The 23,954-nt window shown below is 39.1% G+C and overlaps 3 protein-coding genes across 3 annotated transcripts in view; 1 reads left to right on the top strand and 2 right to left on the bottom strand.

Moving 5' to 3' along the window:
* LOC117944714 (protein FAM214B) overlaps positions 1–13,349 on the bottom strand; it is a 28,008-nt gene extending 14,659 nt beyond the window's left edge. Inside the window, exon 1 of the mRNA XM_034871785.1 lies at positions 13,059–13,349. The gene's annotated coding sequence lies outside the window, so the exon portion shown is untranslated. The remainder of the gene's footprint in view (positions 1–13,058) is intronic.
* A 1,938-nt stretch (positions 13,350–15,287) lies between these two features.
* ccdc84 (coiled-coil domain containing 84) lies at positions 15,288–21,968 on the bottom strand. Its single transcript, XM_034872637.1, has 11 exons — positions 21,670–21,968; positions 21,050–21,216; positions 20,281–20,379; positions 20,125–20,191; positions 19,439–19,501; positions 18,903–18,967; positions 18,683–18,797; positions 18,552–18,582; positions 17,676–17,777; positions 16,907–17,039; positions 15,288–15,903 (listed from the first exon to the last, which is right to left on the bottom strand). Exons 1-11 carry the CDS (start codon positions 21,784–21,786, stop codon positions 15,780–15,782), a joined length of 1,083 nt encoding a protein of 360 aa, XP_034728528.1. The 5' UTR covers positions 21,787–21,968; the 3' UTR covers positions 15,288–15,779.
* Positions 21,969–23,830: 1,862 nt separating this feature from the next.
* si:dkey-15h8.17 (uncharacterized protein LOC100034454 homolog) overlaps positions 23,831–23,954 on the top strand; it is a 4,657-nt gene continuing 4,533 nt past the window's right edge. Inside the window, exon 1 of the mRNA XM_034871649.1 lies at positions 23,831–23,954. The gene's annotated coding sequence lies outside the window, so the exon portion shown is untranslated.

The raw sequence follows: 23,954 nt of genomic DNA, 5'->3' as shown, positions 1-23,954 counted from the left end.
TTGCACTCTTAATCTGTCATTTGCACCCCTCCAAAATAACAAGAATACAAAAGCCACTTCACATGATAGTGTAACCCCTTTCTTCTCCTCCCATTTCTCCTCTTCCTCAATCTACTCACAAGCACCTCCTTTTAACATTTTTTTCGCTATCCCACCCTCTTTCTCTCTCTCTCTTTCTGTCGTTTCCTCTCAGCTGATAGAGCCAGGCATGCTTTGCTCACTCAGCAGTGAAGGCATACAGGGGAAAGAAAGGGGGGGGGGGGGTTGACGCTGATTGGCTAGAGAAAAGGGGGGTCAGCTGTAGTGTCTGAGGTCCTGATTGGCTGGGGGGAGGGAGTGAAAGGGGAGAGCAGGCGTGGGGAAGCAAAACTACGCCCACATGCTCCTGCTTGGCCTGTTCTGCAGAAGTAGAAAACAGACCAAAGAGCACTTTCCTCAAAGTGTGTGTGTGTGTGTGTGTGTGTGTGTCTGTGTGTGTGTGTGTGTGTGTGTGTGTGGGTGTGTGTGAAAATATGTATGCTTGATAGCCTCAAGTATGTTTTGTGTACAGTGTTTAACTTGTATTATATATTCCCATAATGTGTCTGTGTTATTTGAAAAACAGTTAATAAAACGAGGGTAATGCAAACATCGATGCAATTCATCCTCCCCTTTTGTTTGGTGTCTTATTCACTCATACACACTCACATACAAAAGCACTCTGTGTGTAGCATGAAACGTAGGCTACACAGGGCCAACACAAGCACTCAAGCAGAACGCTTATCTACTGCTAGACTACAGATAGAAAATGAAGTGCATGTGGAAAAGTTTATCAGCTGAGCACCAGTAGCTGCCCTCAGCTGTGAGTGTGTGTTCTTTGCCAACTGTGACCTAATAAAGAACAGCATGTTGACTAGGCATGAACTATTTTGAACAGTGATGTGGTTAAAGTACACACTGTGCATGGCTGCTCTCACCTCAGACTCATACATTGTGCGTGAAGATTATACAACTTAAAATACTGTGTGCAAAAAAAATTGAAGCTGTCAAAAAAAAAAAACTATTTAGCGTACTAACAACTTCACCAGGCTCTCTTCTTACAGACTCAAGCACACACCTACCAAGTTACGCTTTGCCTTTGTCCACATTTAGGGAACCAAGGTTGACTTGTTCTCAGATGTGTGCTGGTTGAGACATGAGAGACAAACCTATTGATAGCTTTCTGTCTTTTTTGTTTCAGTCATCGTTTTTCTCTGACTCCTCATATACATCTATCTCCTACTCAGTTTCCATCTGTGGCACCCTGAGTCTGTATCCAGAACCAGTTGCTGCTGCTTTGCTAGGTTATCTCTGTCACACAGAAGGATAAAGGGGGTACAAGGCTCTAAATATATAGGGTGTTGCAGGGGGCTCAGCACTTAATGTAATGAGAATGTGACACGGATCCAGTGCCTTGCAAAAGTGTAATTAAACAACAGTTTACGTTTTTTACACTATTAACACTAAGGTGGGCCTCAAACTGACACTTCATAAGTCACAGTAAACAACCACTTTGACACAATGTTCTAACATTTTATAGTTTCAATTTGGGTTCTGAACTGCAATCGTGAAATTACCAACTTCTTCTCTTTCTCTGGGGATTACCAAAATTCAAGCTCATATGTGCACTCCTGCTCTTCCTCTGACAGGTTAGATAGAGCGAGACTCAGCCAAAGGCGGAAGTCTGGCCCCAGGGCCAAACCTATGTTTCTATTGACCCTTGTCCTTGACATGTCATTGTTTGTCCTCTGTCACTAACAGACAAGTTTGCAAACTCTAACTTGAAGCATTTCTCTCTCTATATATATATATATATAATTTTTAGGTTTAATTTAGTGGGGCTTGAGCCCTCCTAAAGTGGGTCTAAAATCGCCAATGGAGTGTTGTATGTTGTATAGATGATGTAAAACTCTTCAAGTTTAAGATGTGATTTGGAGTTACTTAAATTGATGTGACTTGAGTTTTGTGATTGTAACACTAACATTAGGTTGTTATCACACAATAGTAGAAAGTAGAATTACAAAGAAAAACTAGCATGCTATATCCAAATATTTCACAAAAAAACTTTTTTCTCACTTAAATTTTGGAACTGCCTTTAAAAACTCATACAGATAAGTAACATACAGTATTTAAAGAGACAGAGCACATTTAAGTCCCGCCCCCATCAGAAGGGAAAACAACTCTCCACTGACTTGAATTGTGTGAAGGTGCCACCTCAGAAAATCCATCTGTTAGCAAACATCAGAGAAATGCCTAAAAGCTAGTGTATGACGGGATGCACTACCAACATAGTAAAAAACCCATTACTATGTTTTAATAAGCTAGCAAACCCGAAAAAGTGAGCTTTGAGGAAGACAAAAGTGTATGCCAATGTAATGAATACGCAGGGGGAATGGGAATACATTACGCCAACATTGTTATGGCTGTTAAGTTTGCAGCAAGCACTTTGTTGCCAAGACAAATGTCCAAATGTCAGTTTTAGGCTAACTATATTTCTGTAAATTAAGCTAAAGCTTTTTGACAGTATGCAACTTGTGTTATAGTGCCATGTGGACAAATCAGAAAGGTATGCAGCCATATGTCTGCAAGTACCTTAGCTTGCTAAAAAAAATGGTAATATTAGGTTGCTAAAAATTAACTTGTCCTCTTTGGTAGACAAGGGGTGCTAAAATAATCCATTGACATCCTTAAATCGAATGTTTTAGCTAGCTACAGGCACTTTGTTAGCGTTTCAACCCTTAGTTGCATATTTTGGCACTGGTGGATGTGGTTTTCAGAGTATGACGAAATGCACCCTGTCTCTATTGGGAGGATGTGAAGCAACTGAGCATTTAGTGATTGCACCTGTTTTTAACAAGCCAAACTACAGTCTTACCACCATTTTACCATGATACCATTTTTTAATATTACAGTGTAATAAATTGTATTGTACTGTAATACCTGTTTTCATTCACAGGTACAGTTCATACTGTATGAGAGATGGACATTAAATTAGGCTTTAAACAACCACAGCTGTTGATGGACAAGAAGGGAATTTAATGCTTTGGTTGTTTTGCTTCATCTGGCAAAAATGTCCTTGATTAACCCTCATGTTGTCCATCGTCAAATCGTTTTCCTATATCAATGCTCTTTTTAACTACCCAATTGTAATTACCCAAAATAACATGATAGATTCCACACGGTTTTCTTTTGGAAGTACAAATCACTTTCATTAATTTTGAGGTATCTTATTCAATATTATAGAATTTGAAAAAACAATTGAGTGGTTTTGAAATAGTATTGAGTAAGAGTTGACTTATTGCTTGCCTGCTTTTTTAACTCAAACATAATTTCCTAAAAATTAAGTTTATTGTTAATAAATTCCAAAAATAACTGTAAAACTAGTTAATAAGTGAGTGTTACGTAGTGTTGAAAACATCAAAAAAAGTGACAAGCATTAGGGAAAAAAGCGTCAAAAGTGTTTAAGAATTGGACAAAAACGTAACAAAAAGTTAAATACATTAATAAAAAGCGTTGAAAGTTTTGATTTTCGGGAAAAAAACACAAGGGTTAAATGATTATTTACATCGCCACAAAAGTGATAAAAATAAGAGAAAAATGTTTTAATTTAATTTCCCAGAGCCCATTGTGACATGTTTAAAATGCTTCTTTTATAAAGTCAACAGTTCAAAAACCACAACATCTGCAGTTTACTATCAAATTAGACAAATAAAAACATTCGAGGAGGGAATGCTTGCTTGAAAATGGAGTGAAATATAAAAATAGCTATAATAATTTCCTGCTGATAATTGACTAACTGTTTCAGCTTTACATGCGTGTACTCATAGATACAGTGTGTGAAGATATATGTTGTGCAGAGATGAGTTTGAAAAACCAGTCAACTTCAACTACGTACCTCCAAATATAGTGATGTGGGGATAGGGAAGAAAGAAGGGAGGGGGAGGTTTAAGGCTTAATAGACATACAGCAAGATACACAAGAGAAATTTAAGGAAGAAGGATAAAATGACAGAGAGATAGGGGCAGATTTAATGGTTCCAAGGTTTCTGTCGTAAAACACGCTTGACTGCTGCTTTTAACGGCAAAACCTGTGAAACTGTAATGATGAAGACTTACTACTCGCAAGCAGCACTGTTATCCAGGGTCTTGTGTTTTAACATGCACAAACTTGCACACTTCTGTCTCTTTGAGATGCCATGTTGCTTTCCATACTTGGGAAAAGGGTGTGTCTTCTCTATGAGGACCCTCCTCAATTCAAAGCCACTCAGAGTGCAGCTGAGCAGAACAAAAACTATAGAACATGTGCAAGATTCATCATGAAACCGGATGTGGCCGTCAGACTGGCATATAGAAGAAAAAAAAAGTCAGCCAGTTGAATAGCATCAGCACTCCAGGATCGAGCCAAGTCTCGGCAATAGAACACCAGAGCTCCTGACATCCCACTGGGAACCAACGGAGGGACAGAGGCACACAAAGCTCAGTGTAATTACGGATCTAACTGCAGTTCTGGGCAAGACCCACCCTATGAAGCCACCCGACTGGTTCAGGTTAGGCACTGACCTCAACTAGTTCAGGTTAGGTTAGGATAGCCAAGGCGTCAGGGGTTCTATTACCTCACAGAGCTGACAGCGAGGCAAATGGAGCGGTCCGCACCTTTTTGAAACACATGGATTCCACTCCTGACTTGAGAGCACGGCAGTGTTTATTTTAAACCATATCATGACGTTAGGGTTGGATTTGCATTGCACGTAAAAATTGCTTTGTTGCACACATAGACACACACACATTACTCGTTTCTCTTGGCCTCTCAAAGTAACACCAGCTGTGTTGGGGGGGGGGGGGGGGGGGGGGGGGGGGGGGGGGGGGGAGGTACCCACCAACACTAAACAGTCACAGTCTTCAAAGACTGAAGAGCTTAAATCGGACTCAACCAGCCCTCAAAACTCACTTGAGTAAATAATTTTGTCACAGTGTGAAATTATCTGTTTAAAGTATTGAAAACAAGTTCCAATTCACCCTGCTTCTTTGGGAGAGAGACAACAAAAGCAGGAGAGGAAGAGGGGAGGTGGAGGAAGGGTGGGGAAGGAAAGTGTGCGTGTATGTGTAAAGGGGGGGGGGGGCTCTTTAGTATCACACTCAACTGAACATGCTTAAAGAGGCATGGAACCTTGTGTGTGTTGGCGTCTTGTTTGTATCGGCATCCACGAAAGTGTGTATGTAACACACATGGAGATGTGTTAAAGAGGTTGGCAACTCTTAAAAGGTTCCATGGCTAGACAGTTCCCCAAGCCTGCCTATAGTCCCCCAGTGGCTAGAAATGGTGATAGGTGTTAAACAAGTCCTGCTCTGCCTTTTGAGAAAATTAAAGCTCAGATGGGTGAGCTGAAACTTTGCCCCTTATGAGGTCATAAAGGGCAAGGTTACCTTCCCATTTCTCTGCTTTGCCCGCCTAGAGAATTGGGCCCACCCATGAGTGAGAGACATCATGGCTTTCAAACAAGCAGAGTGGCAGTTGCTCAAGGCCACACCCCCCACACACCACCTTCCCCCCCTTCTCTCCTCAAAAGCTACAGACTCACAATTGGCACATACTAAGTGTTGTGGCAAGTAGTCTTGACTAGATGAAAACACACAAGGTGAGTACAAGATGATGTTGGTAAGGAGGGATATTTATTGTTAACCCCAAATAAGGCTGACAAGACCAAATAGTGAAACAGAAATTAACTGAATCAAGGCAAACAAAGCAAAACCCTTTCACAAAATAAAAGAAATTGAGGTGAGAGTCAAAAAGATCCCATTATAAAAAAAACATACACTGTTTCCTATTGACAACTCATTACTGAGGGCATCCAACGGACTTACACCTTACTCCCTCTGGTTTTTCTCATGCTCTCTGTGACGAGCAAACCCAACTGCCAGACTATATAGGCCTGAAGCACGTCTCTCAAAATGGAACATAGACAGTTTAAAAGCTCCATACAGCCCAAAAAAGAAAAATCTATTAAACTAGACTTTTACACATAAAAAAATTGAAGAATGGCTAGATTAACAGGTGATTTGAATGTTGTGATCATTAACAGAACATATAAAAAAATAAACATATATACAGGCAACATTTAAGGTCTGTCTTTGAGGGCTAAAATAGGTAGCGTATAGCAACTGTGATGGTAGCAATGCGCCCGCTCAAGTCACACTAAAGAAAGCTCTTTGTGAGACTGTCTCTAGTGCACCAAGGCTGAATTTTTGGAAAGAGACTTCAGATACAGTATAAGGGCACCACTAAGGTCTATAAAAAAGCATCCAAAGAGCACCATGTCATGGGACCTTTAGTAAGTGATGAGAGCCAGCATAAGCCAAACAATGGACATCGACAAAGCTCCACGTGCAGAAGCAGGTGTTACAGCTAATATCTACAAGGATATAAAAAGCACAGATGGTTGGTTTACTGTAACATTTAAGTGAATTAGTATGCTGTAATAAGGTAGACATATTGTAGGAATGCCAAGGTTAAAATAACACCAAGGAACAGTGAAATTCACTTGTTGGCCCCCTTTGGCCTGTCATCATAAATTAAAACCCTTTTAAAACAAAATAAAATAAATACAACACTCTTCCATTCCGACTTTCTCACAGCACATGCTTTTTGTCTTAGTCTTGACTTTCTATTTTTAGCAGACTCAGTATGTGTCACCACAAGTTAATTAACATTAGCAGCTTTCTATTTTTAACATTTTAGCCGTTATTTGGTTCTGCAGGCAGCTGGATTTTACAGTAGAACACGACCTCGGAATAAGTTGCTTACCTGGCAGTTTGACAGCTATGACCCCACCCAAAATCCCACAACTGAAAAAACTCTACCATCATCACTTCCTGCAAGTTGTTTCTTCATACAAAGTGGATGCTTTATTTACATTTCTAGAGATGAACTAGATGTTGAACTCTTTCTGGATGGGGAATGTTTGACCAGCTGCCCGTTGATAAAGCTTGGGGTTAGGTTTAAATCAGGCAGATGGAGCAAATAGACATGGGACATAGGACATAGGATCTAAATAAAGCATTCCTGAAATAATTTGTTTATTTTTCCATTACCAAATTTGCCTCTCCATCCACTTCTCCAATTATTTTCACAATTCATGACACAAATCTGCAAGTGTGGAAACTTTTATGTTGTGTATTCTGTAATCGATTGCTATAATTGATTTTCCTCAGAGATGATTAAAGTTAGATGAAATCAAGTTCAATTCAGTTTCAGTCAGGAATAATCAAATATTAATTCCTAATATTTGATCGTCACCTAGCCCACATGGAATATATAACTCTCCCACTCACAGTAAAGGTTTACTCTGCGATGCATTTCAGTGTCTGGTTAAAAAAGTTTGGATAAAAAGGATTTTATAGTTAGCTCACATTAGCTGAGGGAAGATGGTAATGAAAGGCAAGAAAAGGACACAATCAAGTAATGGTTGATACGTATGAGGAGAAAGGAAAGAGACAGAGTGCAGTGAGAAGAAATGCAAAGATGGGGAGGAGTGTGGCACCCTGAGTCTTGGTGACAGGCCGAGCCAGCTCAAGGATGGAATGTTCCAGAGAAAAATGTTGCCTATTCATGGAGGACAGGAAATAAAGCCCTCTCTTTTTCTCCACCTCCCTTCCCTCTCCCTCTTTCTCCACCTTGAATTCAGCTGCCTGTTTTTTTACCTCTTTCTCTGTCTCTTTACATGTGTGTTTCTTCATCTCCCCAATTATCATGGCCTTTGGGTATTCTTTTCTTTTCATCTTTCTTCAGTTTAAATCAATTATTTTTTTTTTTTACTTTCATGCTTGGGGAACTCGCACAGCATGGTGGTGTCGCTCAGACTGGTAGTGACTGAATTTAGTCCAGCCTGCCATCTGGGCATTAGAATGGAAATAAAGAACTTCACTTGCTTTAATATGTAGCTCCCTTATATCTAAACAGGGCATATTTTTACTATTTAACCAACTGACCTGATCAATGTTTACTGGGCATAGTGCATGGTGGAGAATATTACGGTTGAACGAGCAGTAAGAGATTGTTTTATTTGTAGCTGTGTGATCATATTACAACAGCGGAATAAGTGGAAAAAACAAAGCACAACTATAACATGACCTTAAGGACAAGTGTTAAAATACCAGTTAATCTTGCACACATGCGTGCTTATAGACACACACATACACAGAGAGCAGCACATCCATTTTGGTCTGCAGGGCGTTATGGGGTGAAGGGCAGAGAGAGGTCTGGCTAGGTTTAATCCTTAAATAAGTCCAACATAAACACACATAAATGTGTGTGCTTGTTTTGCACCGGTTAATACTGACAAGCTCTGGTACCACAAGAGTGGCTACTCTGTGGCTGAGCCCTATGGCAGGACTGGACATTCATATCCAAATATAATCTAAATAGACCACTATAAATAAAACACAAGCAACCTAAATAAGTTGGACATGGTCTAGACCTGCTCTTTCTAAGAGGTTTCTTGACAATATGTATTTGTAGAAAGCCACAAATGTATCAAATGACATGCAAAAACCTTTCAGTTAAATGTAGACATGCATCTCTGCAGGAAGAAAAAAAGAAAGAATGATACCGACTCTGTGAATTAGCACACACCAAAGCAGCACATAAAACTACTATTCATTGGCAATAACTGTCTCCCTAATATACAAGTTTATTCACACTGTAAATACAATCTTCTGAGCTTGCCACTGTACATTCTACCATACATAAAGTATATTGATTATAATTTGACATTACATGGGGTCATTTTCTTTAGCCAATCTGTTGACTGCTTCCCAACTGTAGGGTCCTCTGCCTGTTACATTTGGCCTCCGACAAAAAAGGATCATGCCAATGACTCAGACCAGTGCAGTTAGGTCAAAAACGCTCCGGCTCAACTGTTCCCTGGCTCAGACACGCCACACAAAAGTGACCTGGCATACACAAAAACATTTACAGCACACTAATGCACCATAACCGTGAGTATATACAAATAAAGACACAGATATTCCCGATGATAAACAAAAGGCTTCAGGGCTCCACTATTTTCTGTAGACATACTGTGTGATTAGCCCTCACTTCTCTGAGGCTTCTCTGTGGAAAACACACATGCACACACGCACAGCTCTGTACGCCTTGTAGGTGGACACCCCAGCTTTCAACTCTTTGGGGGGACATGAAACGTACTAATGCTTTTTAGGCCTGCAGGAAATACACAATTAAATGTGTTATGTGTGTTAGAAAAAAACATGACTGGGTGACGGACAACAGCTCAGGTGTACACACTGCATGCGTCAATGCTAAAAAGCTCTCTATACAATTTGGACCATTACCTGAAGGTCATCCTGATTGTTTTTTGTAAATCAAAAGATACAAATCCAGTATGTTAACTAATATTATTAATTTCCGAGAGTGGGTATTACAGCTATCCAAAAGGAAAACATTTTTTGTTCATTCTTTACAAAAGTCACTTTTAGTGACACGTGATGCATACAAACGCCCAAGCCTCTCATGCATACTCATACGCTTCTTCAAGATGGAGAGATGGAGATAAAAGCAGAAAGACAGATGAAAGGGCTTTGATATGAGGCGAGGGGAACAGGACAAATGGCAACCTACTGGAGAGTAATGGACAGAGAGAACAAGACAAGGACGAGAGAGAGAGGGGCAGAGAGTGAACAGGTCTTAGCTTGATAAGCTCTGAGTTGACCTATATAATGCAAAGAGAGACAGATGCCTTTCAACATCTACTCATTTACTCTAGGGCTCAAATGGAAGCCACATCAACAGAATAGCTCACAGGCTACATAGAATTATATCTAGCCTTTGTATGTGTATACTAATTCATTAATTAGGATTAAGTATGAAACTCGACCCACTTACTTAGGAGCACTGGACTTTAGACATCTTTCACCTTTGTTGCAACAGCTCACATACCCGAATCGTACAGGACTGGATTCTACAACGATCTGTCTCTCAGGGTGTAATGTCAAACCATGTTGATTTATTCAGCGGCTGGTACTGTCGTCATCTCTCTCTCTCTCTCTCTCTCTCTCTAAAGTTGAGCAGCCTGCTGCACTTGACAGAAGACAAAGTTCCAAAGTGGCTCTCAAGAGGTGTAATGCTGCTTTTCTACCATTAATGAAAATGATGCATAAAATAGTACTGGATATTAACCAGTTTTTGGCAAATTCTCAATATTTGCATTCTGCAGGTATTGTACTGCTGCCCACGGATCCTCAATGGGGTGATATGTGCCGAAACAGGTGTACATGAAACATTTCTAAATAAATACTTCGTCAAATAATGAGTTTGAGGCTCTTAGATTGGACTTTTAGAAGTACCACAATAAATTAATCCTTTAAAATATTACTTGGGTAACTACTTCAATATTTTGAGTTTTCATTCCATTATTGCATTGCTGTATGTGTCTAATTGTCACTTAGACCCTCCACCCCATTTAACTGTCTACCGATGCATACTTATTCCAAGCATTCTTGAACTTATTGACATTCCCTTCAGTGCTCTATAAATTAATACATGTTTTAACCACAGTAAGCCAGGAGCTAGGAGAACACAGTTGCAAACACATGGAACCTGCAAGTTTGTAAGACGGCTAACCAGTTCCTCTTATTGACAGGCTGTTTAGCGGACTATCTGACCTTTACTGGTAAGCATGAAGCTAGGTCTAGCTGGTGTGAATGTGTAAAGACCCGAGGTGAGAGTTCCAAGGTTACCAGTCAAAGTTGCACAGGTGCCATTTTGGGAAAAGGATGTTAATAGAAAATATGACTTTATGTACTTACAGCAGCCTTTTGCAAAAGTGACAACTGGAAAAATGTCTTACTCGTTAGGGGGAAATTAAAAGCAAACACAGTTGATTTATAGTTAACTGTTAATCTTAACCTGCCTGTCTTTGGTCTGAACAAGGTATTTTATTATTTATTATTTAATTTTAGGAGAACAGAGACATTGTTCTGTGTTAGTCTACCAGTCAGCACTAGTTCTTGGTGAAGGCTTATGAATGTTTTGAGAAACATGTATTCACAGCAGCAAACACTTTTATAATTTGAATTGTTATATGTGATGTGTTTTCTTAACTTTTAAATCTTACATTTGATTGCTGAATAGCTCTTTATTTAACACGTAATTTAGGTCTTTAAAAGATGCAAAAACATTAGGTATGTATGCACAAACACACACACACAAAGAGATCAATAAAGCCAAGGGAAGTGTTGAGAACTGGACCGAACCCACATAATCATCTGTAATCTCTGAAATCAAATCCTGCAGTGACACATTGGAGGACTGACAACAAGCCTTGATCAGCTCAAAGCATTTAATAGCCACCCCCACTTTATACACACACACATACACACACACACTAACACACTAACACACAGTAGTTAAACTGCAGGCAAGGTAAGACGAGCCACTCGCATGCCAATGTTTGACAGAGGCTGTAACATTGTTAGTCTGGGCCTAATCTATTCAGACAGAATAAACTGGCTCTTTCAGTAGTATAAGCCTTAACTTAGCGTCATGTTGAACATAATGTACTCTTCTAAATAGCATAACAAGGTAATGATGGCTCCATATTTTAACATGAGAAATACATAACTACTTATGACCACACTGCTTAACTCAAGGTACTTGGCTGGACAGTAAGCTTATAAGCATACACTAGGTTTTAGTAAGTCATCACTCTGGATTCCTGGCGTATTTGGTGATTTCCATGCTAAAAATATCCTACACTCATTCTTGCTGAGTTTTTAAATTGCTCCTGACCTTCCTTTTCCATTTGATGTTAGATGATTTTCTATGTTTCTTTATCTCACCTAAATAGACTGAATTAATGTATTCTCTTTTATTATTCCCAGTGTGTTTTAGGCTTTGGGAACTTAAGTCAAAGAGTGACTGTACACAGGACAAGCCCAGACCAAGGACCTGGGCCTTGCCTTCGGGGTTGGTTACAGCAAAGATCTGCACATGACGTCACACTCAGCTTAGGACAAAGCCTACTGGTTTCTTCCAGACAGAGGTGGGGGGTGGCTGTGCAGATGGATTTGCTGCAGCAATGTGTGTGTGTATGTGTGTGTGTGTGTGTGTGGTACAAATCTTCTATTTACATAGATGTGAGGCAGCTGATATGCACATGTGCTGTAAGGGTGATGTGGAGTCAGTGTGACCTCACACACTTGTGCCTAATGTGTACGTCAATGTCATCCTGCCCTGCTTGTCAGGACAATGGGAGGCAATGCATTGCAGCTCAACATAATAACCCTGTAATAACTGACTACTCTACAACTTTATAGATTGTATATTTACTGCAACAAGGCTTTATTCCAACATCAACGCTCGATTCACTACATGATGCAATGTAACTCCCAAATGCAATCCAAGGGATTTATTATTGGCCCAATATTAAACCCGCAGCACTCAGTGATATCCACTGATCATCAACACTCCCCTTGCTTAGTTATAGTCATAATCTCACAGATATATATGTATATGCACTAGTGCAGGTTGACCCCTCCTTCCTGCACAGCCCATATATGCACAATGCCAGGAGGGCATGAGTGTGCAGCTATCTAGCTAACAAAATCAAATATTTAAACATGCATTATGATATTACATACACACACACACACACACACACATGATGGTGATTAATAGATTGGGATTGTTATCACTTTGTCCCTAACCACCGCAGACTGTATGCACGTACGTACGCACACAGGCATAAAGAAAGAAGGCAGACAAAGCAGGGGAACGCCCCCTACTCCCTGCAAGCTACTGTCAGGTCATCGGATGGTTTAGGTTGAATTCCAATCATTCTTTGCTCAGATTATTTTTGAGAAAAAGATCACTGTAACCATCTGCATGTTTAGAGTGCAAAGCACTCAGGAATCACAAAAGAACCAGTACCTTTGTTCAATTTCAATCTTTCATTAAAGTTCACACAATGTATTAGTTTAAGAGGTAGCCAGCTTGCTAAATTTCAAGATTTCAGAGCCGTTGCTTACCTGACAAAAAGAGGTGGACTCGGGAGGAAACACACAGCCTGGCAGCTTGAACTGAACGTCCCTGTCGTCTGATAGTTTGGCCTGTTTGTTATCTCTCTGCCGCGTTGTCGCATTCCAGGTAGCTAACGTTGTAGGGCGAAAATCGACTTCAAAGCTAAAAGCCGTTAGCAACCTTAGCTGGATGTCAAATGGGTAAAAGGATAGGACAGATTCAGTCTCGTCCTCCCACTCTGACTTGACACATAGCTCGGCTGTTGGCTGAGCACGTCTCTTCCCTTCCGTTCCTGTCTTTTCTGTGTTCGCAGCTGTTTTCGTTGTTTCAACCTTAGCCTGAAATTCCTCCTCTGTCCCTTTAAGGGACGTTTCCGGGGTTTGCAAGGAGGTGGGGCTTTACGGCCAGCTGAGCCCCTGTCATTTAAGCGATTGGCCGATTCTCTTTCTTTCAACAAATCAGCACTCAGGGATTACACCTTCTTTGAAACATGAAGATTTATTGACAACTCCCACTCTGTGATTGGACTATGGGTCTTTTTAAGAAACGCCCAGTACACGTGCTTTTTCTCCCCTCCCATTCTTTAGTGCAAACTATGGTTGTTGTGCTGGAGCACTGCAAGCTCGTCTCGTTATTTAACAGAAACCTATAGCAAATCACGATTTGATAGCTGTATGCAAAAACGTTATAGTTATACAACACTATTATCAACATCTAGTAAAAATACGGGTTATGGCAACGTTTAAATTCCTTGTCAAATGTCCAAGGCAACCACATTTTCTTCAGTTTGTAGTGAATCAGCCATAGCCTTGTTGTCACTCAGCTAAGAATAGATCAGCTACACGTTTTATTCCCATATTGCTTTGCAGCTGCACTGAGCTCCACGCCTATCTGCCCAGTACACAGTGGGGCCTGATTATAACTTGTCACAGACGGGAGGCCTGTACAGATAAAAAAAAAGGCAGACAGTAAACTCAAAGTGGAATATAGGATATTGTAAGGCTCTTGGCCCTTCATCCATCTCTATGCTGATGCTCCCCTTTGTCATAACCACTGAATATTTTACATAGTAACGATCACTGAAAAATCCCTTCTCTGAATTTGTTCTTACCCTAGATAAGGAAAATAGAACCAAATCGTTATACCTACCACAACACCAGTTATCAAGTGATATTTCATTTTATGCACCACAAAATTCTGCATTATCAAAATAATTCCTTATGGATGTACTTAAGAGAGCAGCAGTGTACATAAGTTTGATTTTAAGGCTTTTTAGTGCCCCAGCCCAATATGTGCAAAATCTGCCTTTTCAAGTGGCTCATCAAGTTTTCATTCATCTTTACAAGTTATGCTCAAGAGAACAACAGCTGTGATTTGTTACTGACTCTTGGTTGTGATTGTCCCACCCGGTGTCCATTTGTTTGAGACGTCCCGCTACCAGAATACTTTAAAGTTGTTACCCAACTATGTTTAATTCAGCTTCTGAAAACAAAAAGCACTGAAAAATTTACTTATAGAAACTAAATTCCTTCTTTCTGTACTAAAGAATATGAAAATAGGTGGATCGTTCTAGTTTTAGAGAACACTACATTTAAAATGTTGATTTGATTGAAACAAAAGATATGATTTACTTTACAAAACTTATAATTGTTTTCACATATATTATCACATCTAATCTCAAAGCAAAAAAAAACAAAAAAACATTTGCATAGGTAGTAGCCTTTAAGACTTTTCCAGTAATTCATCACGTAACATGATCTGAAAAGGGAAATGAAAGCTCATTTGGTTGTACAGGTTGACGGCGAAAAAGAGACAGTCTTAGAAACACTGAGAACTGCTGCTTTCATTCGTGTTTTGCCATTAAGGATTGCTGGCAAAACATATAAAATGGTCAGAATTTTAGACAAAGACAAATCACTTAGCTCGAGTAAAAAATATAAAAAAAAACAAATAAACAAATAAACATCCTGAAAACTGGCAATACCGTTTAGATTTTTTTTTACCATGTTGTTATCTCAACGTTGGCTTTAGCAGTTTGGCTTAATGTAAAATCTTCTCATCTCGCAGCAGGGGCCTTTGTTAGTTAAATGGCCAGCGCCCCCTGCTGTTTACTTGCCAGAGCAGTTGTAATACGCTCAAAGAGCTGTGGTCTAAACAGCATTTTGCTCATCACAATACTGTACTTGCTGTGTTAATCTGGGCTGAAAAGCAATGCTTAATAATCTAAGAAGTTTATCTCTCGGTTGCCTTTGATTGAAGTCACTTATATCAGCTGATTAAATGGAGCAGGTTAGTGACCAATTGAGTGGCAGCACCAATTGGTTAAAATCTTTGAGTGTGAAGCAGGGTGTTATTAAGTGAGTGTACACAATAAAATGATTTAAAAAAAAAAGTGAAATAGTTTTGTGATGTTTGACCATATAGATTTATACAAAACCAACATATCAAAGGTAACCTTCTAATAGTAATCCAAGAGGCACTGCCTTATGTACTAAGTTAAAACCTATACTTCAAACTTTACAAACTGTTACAGATTGTCATATACATTCATATGTACACAAACGTACACACACACGTACACACAAACACTCTATTGCTTGGTAGGGTGCCACTGTAGGGTGTCGAGTCAGCCCATTCATACCTACTCAGAAATATAGTATAATGCCATTCACATCCTGCAAACTATGTACATCTATTCATTCATAAATTCTCACACACCATACTCCGTTTTAATGGTTGTCAGAATTTGTCAGCTGTTTGACAGTTGTTTTTGCTTTCTTTGACCCGTCTGCACCGTGCTCCCTCTTCCTCTTCTGTCTGTTGCTCTGCCCTTCCTCTTGTCTGAATTGGTGCCTGTCAAAAAGAAGTCACATTTACATTCAGAGACCAATAAAGTTAATCTACTGAGCTAATAATAAAATATGTTGTGTCTTTCTAATGTTTGGTCTAATTAGTGTACTGCTGCCATGATGACCGCCCACACATCACATTAGTATAGGAGTCGTCTCTAGCCCTTAAAATTAATAATTGTCACACATTCCTAAATCGGTTTGCTTTCAAAGGTCTCAGTAAGTTGGAAAATAACTCAAGGACATCAGCGCCTTGTAGATAAAAAGTCTGTATCTAGTGCGCTTACAGTCTTACTTCTATAGTAGCTAGATCTAAATATTTACTATATTGACTCTCGAGTAGTTATAGTCTGATAGAACATTAAAAACTGTTCACGGGGATTGAGTTGTCCTGCAGCCGGCGCCCGTCAGCTGCTCATTGGCTGCAAGAGTACGTTCAGGCCCTACGTAGGTGTCTAGGCGAGAATGATTATAACATGCATTTGTTGTATTTTTCATTCATTCATTCATTGCTGAAATGGAGGCTCAGGCTGGTGTCCCTGGACCCGATAAACACGTAGCTACAAAGCAAAAAAGCCTGCCGGTACCTGAAGGACTGTATAGGGAAATACCCCTGGATTACTGCAGTTTTACGCAATACAAACAAAGCTTTTTGCAATGGATGTAGGAAAGAGTTTAGTATTTAATTCGTTTCATGATGACACTTGAGTTCACGATTTTAATGATTTTTTTATTTGTATTTTCGGGTTTACATGAAAGAAAGCTGAATTCCTGACTAAAAATAATAATGGATGATTAAAGAGTCTTGAAAATCATGGGTGCTAGTTACCAGACAAAGATATTTTATATTCTGAGAATTGCCGGTTTTCTCATCTCAGCACATACACAAACACAGGGTCTCAAACCATATCGTATGTGTGTATAATGCATAGGACGGAGTGAGAAGAGTTTTAGGTGTAGTAACTGCATATTGGTCTCAGGTGTAGTGAAGAGTGTTGGGATTTTACCTGGACTGCCAGCGCCGGCCACTGTTCCACACTCTTCCAAAGGAGGGAAGCCAGTTGGCATCAGTATGCGAGCTGTGATCAAAGTTGGCGCCCACTCTGTTCGAGGGAAGCTTCTTCAGCTTCTCCTGCGCCTCTGGAAAAAGTCATAAAAGGCCATTTCAATTATACTCCGATATTTGTGAGATTGATATATATATTTTTCCTTAAGTGTACATGGATATAACCTTTGTATCGATATCATTAAGCCTGACTAAACCTAAGATCAGAGACCTATACTGCCCTACAAAAGGCAAAAGACCATAACTTGCTGGAGTGTGGAAGTGAGAAAAATGACTAAAGTTTTTTAAGCTGTCCAGCCAAATAAATAATAGGTAGAACACTGGAAATCTGGCAATTAGATGATTTAGTAAATACATTTATCAACATAAAAAAACAACAACATATCATTAACTAATGATTTTAACTAATGATAACAAAAAAAATTGCTTCCCTTTAAAGGGCAGTATATGTTGTTACTGATTAAGTGCTATGATGTTATTTTTATTTTTTTATATATTTATAAAGGCACTGCAGTTGTACCCAAATTTAAATGTTGCTGTGAAGGCAGCATATGAAAGCATAAAAACCATAACTACTAACAACTAATAAAACATACATTGCTTGTGGAAATTATAAATGCTGGAACCTTTTTTTAAGCAAACAAACTGTTCAATTGAAAACAATTGTACATAACACCCATCTTTAAAAAATGTGTGAGTGTGATTCCTACTCTGTTTGAGGAACTCTTGGAGCGATGGACCGATCTCCAGATGAGCTGCAGCTCCAGAGGTTCCCTCCAGAGGGTCGTCCTGGAGCCAAGGAGGGACGGCACCTACGACACCCAGAGAGGTTAAAGGCTTATTCAAATCACATGCAAGAGGTGGACTGAGTCCTTACTATCAGAGACACTGAGTTTGGGCACAATTTTTAAACAGCATTGAAACATGATATCAGTGTGTTTTTATTAAGTAAAACGAAACCAATATGTGTCCTTTAATACACGTGCAAAAATTAAAACTGAGTTGAATTTAGCAAGGATTTCTTTAGACATGGTTACAATTTAACTCAACATTAAAATGTCACCCCACTTCACCTGGAATCATCACACACATCACACAAATAAATTAAATATTATTTTTAATGGAATAATCCAAACCTGTTCATCACTAAATAAATAGTTGAAATTAATGTAAAATAAAACTTACTTATAAATAGAGATACTGTGTGTATTAATTTATACATAATAGTATGTTTACTTTTTTTATTATCAAATTACATAATATTTAACTAAATTTCTTCAAAGCAGTGCTTACTGTAAAGCTATCTGTATTGGATTGGCATACATTGCAAGGTTTTTTCAGTCATTTTTCTACCCCTCCATGTATATTTCTTTTCTTACACTGTACAGGTTTTTAGACATCAAATAGTTTTGATTTGTTGTTTCAAAAACCTGATGTCATGACTGTTTTTTTATTTGTTTTGTGAAGCACTTTGAAACAGTTCGACAATTGCTCTATTAAAAGAGATTATTATTATTGTTATTATACTGTATTTCCAATGTACTCTTGGTATTTCTTTACCGTTACATACAATTATTTGACTGTACCTGTATGAACATTTCCACTGTTTGACGAATCCTGTAACAGAAGAAAAACAAGTAATCAAATGAGGGGAACAACATAAAAACAGGCCATTATTAAAATTAAACACTTTTCTTAATAAGAGTGGTCCATCTACCTGATAGCCAATGAAAGTCAGGCCTTGTCCTGTTGCAGCTCGCGCTGCTTTGACCATTGACTTGACAAAGCTGCTCCCTGCCAGCTGCTCTGATCCTTGAGATGCAAACTGAGAGCTGTTCCCCCAACAACAAAAAGAGCCGAAAACAACAAAAGTATGTTCAAGTTCTGTTGTTGACAATGCAAAAAGGCTCAAATGTTGTAGGTAGACACAGTGTTACCTGACAGCATTCTCAGCAGACATTTCCGTGCCGTTGGGTCCGTTGAACTCCGACTCTGCTTCACGCTGACATTGATTCAGGAAAAGCCAACAGTGGTTCACAGAGGAAGTCTGAGCGCTAATCATGCTTCAGCTCAGGTTTTGATTATCACAATCCCCACACACTGCTTTGCCCCAAGTGTCAATATAAATATCTCCCTAATCGTGGCTTTGTTTTTTTCTTATAACTTCAATCAATTTCCTCCGTCTTGGTTTGGAACTAAAAGCTTTATTTCATTTTTGACAGTAACCCTGATAAGTAAAATTACTTTCTCTCTAAACCACCAAATACAAAATTTCACCAGCCACAATCTTTAGATGTAAATGTAATATACAAAAAAATCATTGGTTACCTCCTTTGGCAATTACAATCATTTAGTTGGAGAATGGTGGCATTTCCCATCTCACATGCAACTCAAAGTCATATCACTATACAGGTAGAAACAACAGTCAAGGCCACAGTGAGGGATACTGCCACTGCATCCTTGGAAAACAAACCTCTAAAAGAGACTGAAGAACCTCTTGACGATGCTTCTCCTGCGCCCGGATGTGATCAGCTTGCTGCAGTCAATTAAAGAAAAAAAAAACAGACTACTATCAGCGATGATACCCATGCAATAGCGCAGATTTTGCTTTGCGGTGACACCATTCTGAATTCTAACTGCTTGGCTTTGGCCACCGCCGCTACATATAGCCATGTGCGCCAATGATGTATTCCAGGGATGTCAAACTCAACTTCACTAAGAGCCACACTAGAAAATGAAAATCATTTAAAAATGGCCAGACATGTAGTTTATTGACATTTTATGTAATCGAAAAAATGAAAATATCTTTGACTGTATTATTGCATGTCTCGTATAGTCTTTTCATTTACAGATGATCAACTTAAAGCCCTAAAACAGTGAACAAAAAAAGTTCCTTAGCCCTCATAGAATTTAGCAAATAATAATTTAAAAAACATAATTTTTTTAAGACAGGTATTGTAGTGCTATAGAGATGTCCCAGCCCACGAAAAAAATAAAAATAAACTTCATCTGCTACAATCATCAAGTCAAAATGTCAAATTACCCAATGCTTTGGTTCACAACCAAAACTAATGACATCAGCCCTACAGGTGGTGACTCACTTTTGTTAAGGTGTAATCTAAGTTAATGTGAAGTTCATTAAAAGTGATTTTGCATTACCTGTGTTATGAATTCATCTTCCTTCTCCACAAATGATTCCAATGCTTTTTCCACCTCAGCTTTAAATCTAAAAAGTAATAAAAAAAGGCATTAAAAAGAATCTTTTACTCTCCAAACAAACTTACATAATATAAAGGTTTGGCTCACCAGGCCTACCTTTCAGTTTCCTCCTCTGTGATGACGACCTTGTCTCTAAACTTGGCATCGGCCTTATTGTCCCACCAGAACTTGTGAGTATTCTTCCTGTGTTCTGAGCTGAAACCAGACACATTTGAAAAATGTCGACACAAAAGCAGTTATTAACCGCAATTCAAAATGGACAACATCATAGGTATGAGAATGTTGTTAAGCCTACAGAGATTTGACAAAAGTAAGAGCACAAAATGTGCAAGTCAAGATGACAAAAAAATTCTTCTTTAGTTTTCTTTTTCAAAGTTTTGTTGCTGTTTTTAGCTCATGTGTCCATTTCCGTGTAAGTTCATTGAGAGCAATACAAATTCCTTGTATGTGTACACATACTTGGTGATTTTGATGCTGTCACTATGAAAAACACAAGTTGAGGAGTTCAAGTCCCCGTACGGACCAAATATGGAGCGTGGAGTGGCAGCTGGAGAGGTGCGCCTCTTAGGCACTGCAGATGTGCCGTTGAGCAAGTCAGGGAACATGGTTGACCCGGCGCTACCCGGGAGAAATGTGTGTGCTGTGAGGGATTTGCAAACGATACGTTTCTACAGCCAATTACATGTTGGCTTGTGTGATTTGACAAATAATTAAGCAATTTTAAAAGCTGAGTTTTTTTCTGTTTGCTGGACGCTGTTTGAACCCTAGGGTGATGTGTTTAGCACCCTGTGGTTCCACTGGACGTGACGCAGGGCGTCAGTGAAAACAAAACATGTTAAATAAAAGTAAATCAAATCAAACCCACGTGGCCATGTGTTCTAACAAGCCTCCGTACAGCACAGTCACGTTGCCGTCTGTAACATTTCTGTCGATTTCAAGCCCACAGCAGTAGCACCAGAATGTCTGCTTGTGCTGGGTGCAGTCAAACTTCTCTACTTGGGGTTTTTTAAGTGTTCGGCGAGCTTCTTTTACCTGGAGAACAGTGGATAAAAACACAGGGACATAATAGTTACACTATTTAAAACTGATGATACCTTAAAAAAACGTGTTAATGTTAAGTAGCACACGCTATAAAACATTAAGCGCTGAAATCAGTGACAGTGACACAATATAAACATGTTGATCTTGACTTCGGTTCGCAGCTAACGTTAGCATCCGGGCTAACGTTGGTAAGGCAAGGCAAGGCAAGGCAAGGCAGCTTTATTTGTATAGCACATTTAGGCAACAGGGCAATTCAAAGTGCTTTACACAAAATCAGTTAAAAAAATAAAAACAGATAAAACACGTGAATTAAAAATAGAAACATTAAGACACGTAAAAGTCAGTCGTGACGTAAGTCAAATTCAGCAAGGTGGAAGAAAATCTTAGCACAAACACCAACCATATTATAAATCTGTAACAATCAATTGACATTAGCCTACTTACCTTATCTAAAAATTTAAGAAGGACGACTCTAAGTCTGCTTTGGTGATTTTTTCCGAAGATGTGTCCCTTTCCAGTGAATGTCGTTTGCCTACATATAGCACAGTAATATGCTCCCATTTCACAGTGTGTGAAAACACTTAAATACGCTAAAGCCGAATTAACGCAGGCTCTTAGCTAAAACCAATCATTTATTTTGTATTATTGTATTTTCTATTCCATCTACTTTGGCTAAACACAAGACGCTAATAATCTACAACAGGAAGCAATGCCGTGCTTGATATGTTTCCCCCTGAAGCTGTTGTAAAACTGTTCCGACCAGAGAGCTATGGTTCCGACTCTCATGCCAATAGATAAGTGTTGCTTTAAAAAATAAAAAATAATAATAATAACATACATGGTTATTGGTGAACAGCCTGGGCCAAGAGGAGCCAACGACAGCAGAGAATATAGAGGACCAAGAGGAACTCTGCATCAATCAGGAGGGAGAGATGGAGACAGATGCATTGATGTTGACTCCTACTTGGAAAGTAAGTGAAGATCAGACTCTACTTGAATCATGATTTAACTGAGAATGCAGCTGAGAAGGAGTGTATTGTTATTTTACCCGTTATAAGTTCTGTGGCATCAGAACCCAACAGTGACCACCAGCTCCTCTCTCACAGCTCTCATGCAGCTGAGAGACAAATTCAGAAAGGAGACAAGCATGAAGACTCAGGATCAACGAAATGCAGAGCCAAAACTAAAAAAGACATCACAAAAGCAGACGTCACCGTAACAATTTAAACTGCCGTAACATGTCAGAAATTCAGAGTAATATGCACACAGCTAAAAACTATCTCAAATGTGACACATTGAAAATATTTTAGGTATAAGTCAGACTTGAAGAGACACCTGTTGATACACTAATGAAGCCATTTTCTTTCAGCACATGGGTAAAGAAACAGTGGAACGATAGCATTCAATTCACTTCAATGAATCCATCCACAGGTGAGAAGCCATATTCTTGTAAAGCATGCAGGAAAGGTTTTACAGAGAGTTGTTGCTTGACACTCCACACTCAGGTGAGAAGCTGTACATTTGCAAGATCTGTGGCAAAAGATTTAGTCAGAATTTATCATTGTCAACACTTTTGTAGTAGCAAGATCTCTGCAATTTCACATAAAGCTTTCATTATAAAGAAGAGGTCACCATATCTTATTGTAATGAAGTAGTACTTCATTAACAAGGCCATCGCGTTTTTTTTTTTTAAATGAACCTGCTTTTCTTCCCTTTATGTTACTAATTTCTGTCATCCATAATATATTTTTTTTAAACAATTGTAACCTCCCAAATCTTTGTTGTACAGTGAGTTCAATGTTCCTACAAATGTATGACCTGTTTAATGAATTTATTTGACTATACAGTTATGCAGAATATTTGATTTAATCACACGAGGGGGCAAATGTAAACCTCCAAAGTCGCAATGTGAGAATATTGGAAACCTAACTCAACAGTATTTAAACAGCCTACATAAATTACAGTTGTGCATTACTTGCTATTTATTTATAAACCACAAATGATACTACGACTGATATACAGCCTTTACCTTGTTACAGCCCTGACGCTGGTGGTAAATGTATGTTCTTTAAATATGCCAATAATTGTAAGCGGAACAAAAAAAGAACGCGTTCCACTGTCGGAACTTAACAGTGTAACATCGAGCGGAAGTAAACAGAAGACAGGCGCCATTCGCGTTGCACCCGCATCCATGGTCAGCGCATGGATTCGAGTTAGGAGGTTAGTGCATCAGTAAAACTTCGAGTAATTAAGCAACAATGTCCTCGGTTGACTATTTGAGAGAGTTTGTCAACGAACGACTAACTGCTGCTGTTGAAGAAATATTCGGAGTTTTTAAAAAAACGATCATTGAGTACGAGGAAGAGATCGATCGTCAGCGCAGACTGTTGGATGGAGTTCGGAACCCTGAAATAAAGTCACAGATAATAGGTTTGTAAAACATGAATGGCCTTAAAAATACTAACAGAAGAATATCTGACTCGTTATCTCACCTAATGTTTAAAATACATAGTTGGTGTATTTATTTCCTCAGATGTCCGTTTTTTTTTTTTAAATCATCACAGTGTTATCCTGTTCCTTCTGTTCTTTGTTCCTCCAGAGCTCCCACAGCAACATGTCTCCAAGGAGGAGGAGGTTCCCGCTGAGCAGCAGCTCTGTTTTCAGGAGAGGAACTCCAGTCTGGACCAAGAGGAGCCAGAGCCTCCACAGATCAAAGAGGAACAGGAGGA

This window comes from Etheostoma cragini, chromosome 5 (assembly GCF_013103735.1).
Source record: "Etheostoma cragini isolate CJK2018 chromosome 5, CSU_Ecrag_1.0, whole genome shotgun sequence".
Taxonomy (NCBI): domain Eukaryota; kingdom Metazoa; phylum Chordata; class Actinopteri; order Perciformes; family Percidae; genus Etheostoma; species Etheostoma cragini.
The sequence above is the reverse complement of the archived record's forward strand: the minus strand, read 5'-3'. Positions and strand labels throughout refer to the sequence as shown.